Raw genomic sequence first — 8871 nt, 5'->3', positions numbered from 1 at the left:
GAAAACAGAGAACGAGAAGGGTTGGAAGAAATAGGAAGGGCTGGGTGGGTCTGTGGAGACAACCATGCCCGCTTAACCATTCTGATGAAGGTGTAGGCAGAAGGGAGCAAAGACCACTAACTTAAGAAAACCCAGGCTACGTGAGGCATGGTTTTGAGCTTACTTAATCACTTGAAAGCCCAGTGGGTGACATTCACCCTCAGTCTTGGACTCAGTCACCCTCTGTGAGGAATGCCAAAACCAACCCCCTATTGTCTTCCTACCAAAAGTTTTCTACTGTGATACTGAGAAGTATCTGTTCTTGCCTTCCCCAGAGACATGAAGAACACCAGACCCACGTCCCTGTGCTGACAGCGGAGAAGCTTCGAAAGACTGCAGAGGACAGCTGGGGGCTGGAGGCAGAAGGGGAAGCTTGAGGGTTTCTGCACCAGGAGGGGGTGACTCAGCAGCACTGTCTCTACGCTGCTGGCACACAGGTACGTGGCTGAGTCCTTGGGTTCTGTGGGCTTGATCGTCAGCGTGGAGAATGATTTGTCAGGCATCTCTGCTGAGAACCGTTTCTTGGGCATCCCCGAGTCATCTATAGGGGCTTGATTGTTGAAGTAGATCAGCAGCTCTGGTCCCTGCCCCGAGGTCCCTCTATACCAGTAAAGGGCTGCGTGACCAGAATAGGCTTGCATCTCAGGGTTACTTCTTGTCCCGTCTTTGTCACCTTGTGCCTGGGTGTCTGGATGACTCCAGCATCTGTAAACTCTGTGGAAGGGGACAGAATCTGGGGACAGAATAAAGAACATTAATGGAATTATAACTGGAAATATCTAAAAATGCTGATTGTTTATTTCTGGGGACTCACTTCTTCCCAGAAGACAAAGGGCCACACAGCAGAGGAGCCTGGTGGCCATAGCAGGGTGGCCAGGAGGAGGCTTCACCTGGATGAGGCCCTTGTGGGCATGAACAGAGGGGTGGGGCATCCTAGTTCCTCTGAGTTCCACAAGGTGGAGAGTGCCCCAACAGTGATATTTATTGCTCTCTGTCACTGCTCATGGGACCTCCTTCCAAAGGTGAGCATTAATTCTCTACAGAAGATTGACTGGACTAGATCATAACTACTTCAGGATGTGGTTGGCTCATTCAAAGCACCTTCCCCAATTGTATCCATCACAGCACTGAGCCTCCAGGACTCTGGCCTCCTGATGCATCGCATATCTACTGTCTGCTGGACATTTCCACTTGGGTGTGCCAGCAGGACCACAAATTCTTATACCAATACATTACTTTTCAAATCTCAAGACTTTCATTATTCCTCTCATGGGCAATCTCTATCTCCCAGACACAAAATCAAAATAATTCCTTGCTTAAGTAGGGCTTTGCCTCAGATTCCTCCCAGAAGCATTTTGACCTGGCCACCGCGCTCTTCGGGAAGAGACCTAAATGGAAGGACTGGGAAGAGACAGGATTGTGAAGATGTTATTCCTAGTGAAGGCTAGAGACCAACACCCTTGTGCTGTGTGATTCCCCCCAGCCCACAGCATAGCGCTTCCTGTAGCTGCATTTCTATACGTAAGGGATCCCATTTTACTTCTCTGTGGTGAAACTCAAAATGGCATTAATCCTTCAGGCACTGGTATGGATTGTGTATGATAAATGAGAGCTTTAGCTCTCCTTGAAAATCCAAAATAAAGTACTCCCCAGTTAATCCTAATCTTCTCATGCCTAGCAAAGCTCTACAAGGTTCTTCAATGATTAGCACCTGACTCTCTCCCTCTACTAAGGTAACTAATACTCACAAACTCTTTTGGAGGTGGGGATGGAAATCTGGAAAATGACCTGGTTCTTGGGGTATGAATAGTAATGATTTTTGTCCATAGAGAAGATGGAACACATTAGCTCCAGGTTTCCGCTGTTGGCGCAGAGCTATATTCCTCCAACTTCCCAAACTGGGAGTCTGTCAAGATGAGTGAGAAAGGTATGATTAGCCACTTGGAAGTTATGATAGTAACACTTTCTTTTCTTTTTTTTTTTTAAGATTTTATTTATTTATTTGACAGAGAGAGACACAGCGAGAGAGGGAACACAAGCAAGGGGAGCGGGAGAGGGAGAAGCAGGCTTCCCGCCGAGCAGGGAGCCCGATGTGGGGCTCGATCCCAGGACCCTGGGATCATGACCCGAGCTGAAGGCAGACGCTTAATGACTGAGCCACCCAGGCACCCCAACACTTTCCTAACAGTAGAGAATCAGCAGTTCTCACTCGCCAGTCCTGTGTTTACCTGTTTCAGGGTAGCATCCTGCAGCCCGTGGGTGAAGAAGGCAGAGCTGCTTAGAGAGTTTAGGAAGCACAATATTAACATAGGTACATGGAAAGCACCCTGAAATCAGGGCATAGCATTCCAGCAGGGATTTTCTTACCCCTGTCCAGGATCTATCTCCTCCAGGATACACAAGATCATAAAACAGAGAAGCTTCGAACATGTAACAAGTTCAGAAAGTGAGTGGGCTGACTCCTTCCTCAGTACTCTGATCTTTAGTTGAAAGAGAAGTCAGACTTAAAGCCACTCTAGGCCCTGGTGATGTTAATGTATTTATGGACTTCTGAAGGTCCAGAGCTGCTCTGACTTAGAATATAATCTGGCTGTCCTCAGAGCCCTGCCTTAACCCCCTGGCCTACCCCATCCCCTGCAGTAGGATGGGACCAGGATGGGATTCGAACAGCTTCTCTGATGTTCCTGGCTCGGTAGCTATTTTGTTTTGCTTCTATCAGGACACATAGTTTTATCCAAGCAGCCCTTGGCCCCCAAGATCCTGTGCTTGCTCAGAGATGCCCACAGAGCATAGACAGATGGCCTTGGGGGCTCATTTCCTAAATCTTCTCAGCAGCTTAGCAGAAAGCTGGCTCAATGATCTATATTAACTTAGAGAACAGCAAGATCCTCTTTTCTATCAAGGCACTTCTACCGGGAAGGGGCTTCCGTTATTACATAGTCACAGAAAAGTGCCCCAACCCGGCCTCCTGTCCCAGGGCAGGGCAGGGGCCCATTCCATAGAAAATTGGCCATGAGCTCTGCAGTCCATCTTTGACCCACCTCAACACACACCTCTGTGGGTTCGCAGGACTTGGGTTGGGGGATCGAGGGGATGGGAACCATGTGTGCTTGTTCGCTTCTCCACGTGTCTATTTTTCCCACCACACACACAAAAACTATCTTAGTTTGGACTGATGGTGCTACTGTGGTGTGTGTATGTGGCCCCTTTGCCTGGGAACCATTCTATGCTTGCCTGCAGTTTCAAGCTCCCTATTGGTCTTAACCCATTTGCACAAGAATAGAAGTCTTTGGGAGCTTCCCTTCTCTCTCCAACATTCACCCAGTGTCTGCAAATCAAGGTCATGATTCAGCCATCAAGCCAGAGCTTCTCACTAAGGCCCACGGCCAGGTGACTCTCCCAGCTCCTCCCCAGAGCCGCTGAGCGGTAATGGAACCAGTGTCTCCTGGTGGCCAGTGGGGTAGGAGCCAAAAAAGGAAATGAGCCTTTTTTGTCAAGACCCAAAGAGCCCTATGCTGTGTTACGTGGGTGTAGGCGCAGATGTTGGTATTTTAGGGGCTCAAAAATAATAACCCTTGTTTCTAAGACTGAAAACATTTGAGAGAGAGATACTGAAGTCAGAGAAACTGGAATCCAAATGGCAGCTTTGGTGCTGGTGAAAGTGGGGCTGAAAGGTGCAGCTTCAGTAGCATTCCTCTGAATTGAATGGCCAACCCCCCTGACTTCCGTACTGAATAGAGTCAGCCTACTGATTTTACTGTGATTTCAAGGCAGGAGAACAGAAAGTGTCTTCCCCAGAGGCAGAGAAATGCAAAGATAAAAGCTGGAGGGTGTGATCTGAGCCTGTTTGGTTCCTTCCTTTCAAAAGTCACAGTCAGCTAACTCCGCTCTCCTGCTGCAGAGAAGAGAGAGGGGAGGGGTGGTGGCTGGGGACACTGCTCTGGAGGACCGCCCCCATGAAACAGAGTGGTGAATAATATTGTACGCAAGCGTTTCACTTGTGAGCAGAAAGAGATGAGCATCTGTTAGGACAGTTCTGCTCCCACCTGGAGTCATCTCCTCCAATATCATTACTGCTCCTTTGGACACCCCCTGGAACAACAGCTGTGCAATTAAGCAGGGTCTCAGAAGATATGAAATGATTCAGAACAGTATAGTAATTAACTCCAAGTCCACACTGGCTGAAAAACTGAGAATTAGCTATTCTCCCTTTCCTCCCCAATCTGTCCTGCCATATTTCCCATGACGACAAAATAGAGGATCAGTGCCAAAATGAAATGACATCATAATGAACTACCAATAATAAAATACCAACACCCAGCGATGCCTTGAATCTGAATATGTATTACCTTCATTATAAAATTCCTTGTAAGCGTCCAGGGAAGTCCAATTCCATTTCTTTTTTTTTTTTTTATCAACTGACTCTCTTTGCTCAAATATGGAATGTTCCAGGCCTTGAACCATATTTATTCCTACTCTAGCTTTTTAGTTCTACAAGAATGATGCAAATGTAATCATTTTATTTCCCTTTGCTCTTACCTCATTCTTTAAGAAAGATTAGGTTGAATTTCCAAAAGTAGAAAATGCTTTTAAAATTCATCCTGTTCCTTCTCAAGCATAGTAATGTTAGTAATAGTCACTGGAACTAAATTTTTAAATTTTATGTTTGCATCCTGATCCAAGTCATTAATCTTTCTAATATAGTCTCGATGTTATCTCTGTGATCCTCCCTAGTGAGAGATGTGACATTAATGAAATCTGGGTCTTCTAAGACAAGCACTATGAAAACAAATATTGCATATCTTCAAATTCCTCTGCTAATTCCATCTACAAGGTATTCTCATTGTTTTGCCTGCTTCCTCTTTAATACGCCCCATTTTTCCTAAGCCATTCCTAAGATTCACAATTTTATAAATATATTTATATATTGTATCTGTAATAGGCATGCTCTTGTAAAGCACAGGCTATAGCTGGCTCTCAGAATAATTTCAGTATTTTCAATGGATCTTTCTAAGCATTCCCCTGTCAAAACTGTCCAGACTATATATAGCCATTGTGGTTCTGAAGGCCACTCTCATCTTTTGGGGAGGCATTCCAATGGAATGAGTCCTCTGAGGTCCTGCATGGTTTCCTCTATTAGACTTCTTGGGGCCCAGTTATCTGATCTGCCTTAGTATCAAGAAAACATCTCTCTTCTCTAATAACTCCTTTGAGAGCAACTGAACCCAATGCTTGTCCTCTTCCCTTTAAATCTGTCTTTCCTGGCCCTCAGGATCCCTTTTTCCTTTCACATGAGAGTACGAAGTCTCCTAAGATTTTAACACTTCTCCCAAGGAAATCTCCTTCTTCCTCCAGTTGAGTAAATCTGTATTTTAAATTTTGTTTGCTGTAGATTGTAAATGCTTAAAAAGAATCTGGTCCCAAATTTCTTGTGTTTGAATCCCATTTCCATCATTTCTTAGCTATATGACTTTTAGAAAATTATATACATTTCTTCTTCTTCAATTTCCTTGTCTGTAGAATGGAGTACTAATTGAATGTTTTCAGCTTCTAGCAGGATATAGTAAGAACCATATAAGAACTTTCTACTATAAATAGTTTCCCTTTGTTCCTATCCTGATGGCAAAGAGAAAGGATAGCATGCAATGTTTCATCCATGCTCTTAGCACATGAAACTCTCTGTGACATTTTGTTCCAGCCACAAGAGCTCTTTTGTTTGTCCTCTAAGCTTTTGCAATAATTATGTTGATTGATTTTGGGTCTTTGTGTGTACATGATCTAACTTATTTCTCCCTGAGAGTCCTCCTAATTACTTTTTCTTCAAGAGAGAGGGTCTGGCCAGTTTATGCTTGCTATCATGTACAATAAATTATTTCTGTCTGGGAGTTCACCAATTACTGATAGTTCACACTCTTTGACTTTCAAGAAGACTCTTGGAAATATAAATTCTCCCATGACAAGCCACGTAATGAGACTATTTCAATAGGTATGTTCTCACTTCTGAAAGACTCAGTATTAGATTTGACCTTGTATTTTTAATCTCTTAACAGTAAATGGGAAGGTTGTCATCAACCAGGATCTCAAAAAATATCCAGACACGAGTAGCTGCCATTTTATAGCGCTCTGTATAATGGAGAGCCCATGCCTACAGCTGCGTCATCCAAAATACATATTCTGCACTTGAATTGAAGAGTAGGGATGGCAAGAGGTCTATTACTAAACCCAAATAAATCTGTTGGATGTTATAGATACATAATTCAAATAATCTACATGGAACTGCAGAGATCATGGTCTGTTCAACTCCTAATGAGATATAGCTCTGATCACTGACACTGAACAAAGTGCAACATTTGGCCACTTAGTTTTAGATTATTTAAACAGAGAAAAATTATGGCAAATAAAGTTAAGCCCCTCTTTACCACCCCCTTTGGTTCTTTCTTTCCCTCCATGATATAACCATTATTTTGGGGTCAGTGAATCTATCTCCTGCTTTTGCTTTTACACTTTTGTTTGCATATGGGTTTTATCCACAACCACAGTCAAAATACATGGCTATATGTGTTTGAAAGATTTTATGTACTTTCAATGGATTAATTTATCTCTAAAAAAATACCACGAGGCTCTTATAATGATTATTCCTGCTTTAAAGATGAGAAAATTGAAAAGATGAGAGATGAAGTAATTGTGCCCACGGTAACATATTTAATAAATGCATAAAGTGTCTGTGTGATGATTAGGTCACCAAGACTGATGACAGGATTCATGGTGGGGAGAAGTAAAGGGGAAGGAAGAAGTAAGTGCAACACTCAAGTGTCATATTCCGAGGTCGTATGTGTCAAGGAGCTGGGTTTTAGAGCAGGCAAGGAAAAGGGTCTGGGAGCAGCAGGGAAGAGCCAGGACAAAGAACACACTGAAATCAGACATGGAAGCAGGTTCTGTCCCAGCGTAAACACAACAGAAACTGAATCTGATTTTTCACTGTTTCCATCTTGAAAGGCAGGACCCCGGAATGGCAAAAAATGGGAGAACAACAAGTGGAATTTGGCTGTATGGCAGAACTCATTGAACCCGAATCTCCTTGGGCAGTCAGAATTCAGGCGTCTCTGCACCAATTGCCAGAGATGCCCCGATAAGGGCTGAGAAGGGTTCAGTACCTAAAATAAGACCGTGGAAAAGAATAATTTTAACCATTCAGAATGGATTGCAGAATGGAATGGAAGTGTCTAGCATAAGTCAGAAGAAGAATATAGATTCAGGACGTAGGATCAGGAGGAAAGAGGGCAAAGTAAGTGTGTATAGGTCTGCACACTTGTAGATACTCAGTGTGGAGCCCGTATTTATTGTCCCAGAGCAGGCAGCCGAAGAGGCCCCATCAGCCCTGAGTCCCACACAGCCGTCGGCTGGCAATGGCCTCTGCTGTCTATCCTCAGTCAGGCCAGGACTCTCCTCAGGCAGGACAAAGACTGATAAACCCCAAGATTCCAGGAGTGGTAGCTGGTAGCTCATGGAATAAACTGTCTGCTTTGTCCGTATTTGAGATGCTCTTTGAACATAATGAAAAAGCCCCACATAAACATTAAGTTACATTAACCTTAGAAAGGAATGTCCACAGTCACAGTGAAGAGGCTTCTGTTACAATCAGGAAAACTTGTGGTGGGTGGGGAAATTCTGTTAATACCCAGTGTTAGGAGAGATTGAAGAGGACCGAGGAGTTCTGAAGACATCGGTTATCAGGAGCGCCTACCGTTCGGATGGGGATGGCAAATGCAGGAAGGCAGGAAAATCTACAGGGTGTGTCATTAAAGTCTATCTGACACGTGGTGAGTTCTGAGCTCACAACTTGTCAGGAATCCCTGAAACCCATTTCCTAAGTTATTTCCTACATAAGATTTTCTCTGTTGATACCTTATCATTTTCTATCGTTGTCAGGCCCCTAAACCCACCCATTTATACTGGTGAAGGAGCAGGAGAGACCTTTACTCAGACAGCTGGGGGCTGGAGGCAGAAGGGGAAGCTTGAGGGTTTCTGCACCAGGAGGGGGTGACTCAGCAGCACTGTCTCTACGCTGCTGGCACACAGGTACGTGGCTGAGTCCTTGGGTTCTGTGGGCTTGATCGTCAGCGTGGAGAATGATTTGTCAGGCATCTCTGCTGAGAACCGTTTCTTGGGCATCCCCGAGTCATCTATAGGGGCTTGATTGTTGAAGTAGATCAGCAGCTCTGGTCCCTGCCCCGAGGTCCCTCTATACCAGTAAAGGGCTGCGTGACCAGAATAGGCTTGCATCTCAGGGTTACTTCTTGTCCCGTCTTTGTCACCTTGTGCCTGGGTGTCGGGATGACTCCAGCATCTGTAAACTCTGTGGAAGGGGACAGAATCGGGACAGAATAAGAAAAATATTGGAGTCACAACAGGGAAACCCAGAATGAGAATGTTACATATTCTGGGGACTCACTTACCCCTAGGAGACAAAGGACCCCTAAGAGACAGAGGGCCGGGGTGCCCATCGCAAGGTGAAGGCAGATGTGGAACAGCCCAGACCAGGGCCCTTGTGAGCATGAGCAGAGTTTCAAGTTTGGGGACACTCTATCTCCACGAGATGTGTCTGTCAGTGACATCACTAAATAAGCCGCCACCCCCAACTCAGGAGCTCCCTGCAGAGGAGGCTGCGTCTCTGAGAGATGAATCAGGCACAACTGAACCCAGTTACAGCTGCCCTGGGATACAGACTTACGCAACCAGAGCCTAAACTCCAAGTATTTGCAGATTACTTCATTGTCTCCCTGCAAGCCAGCTTCTCTGCAAGCTCTCATACTCCCCTCACTAGTGGCTTAA

At 44.9% G+C, this 8871-nt stretch overlaps 2 gene segments (V, D, J or C); both read right to left on the bottom strand.

The window, feature by feature from the left end:
* Positions 1-248: 248 nt before the first annotated feature.
* Positions 249-902, bottom strand: LOC123326382. The segment is given in 2 exon segments: positions 249-753; positions 854-902. Coding segments are annotated over 2 exon segments (554 nt in total).
* Positions 903-8019: 7117 nt separating this feature from the next.
* Positions 8020-8543, bottom strand: LOC110582812. The segment is given in 2 exon segments: positions 8020-8395; positions 8492-8543. Coding segments are annotated over 2 exon segments (428 nt in total).
* Between the last annotated feature and the right edge of the window lie 328 nt (positions 8544-8871).

Source organism: Neomonachus schauinslandi, chromosome 12, assembly GCF_002201575.2.
Source record: "Neomonachus schauinslandi chromosome 12, ASM220157v2, whole genome shotgun sequence".
Classification (NCBI taxonomy): Eukaryota; Metazoa; Chordata; class Mammalia; order Carnivora; family Phocidae; genus Neomonachus; species Neomonachus schauinslandi.
The sequence above is the reverse complement of the archived record's forward strand: the minus strand, read 5'-3'. Positions and strand labels throughout refer to the sequence as shown.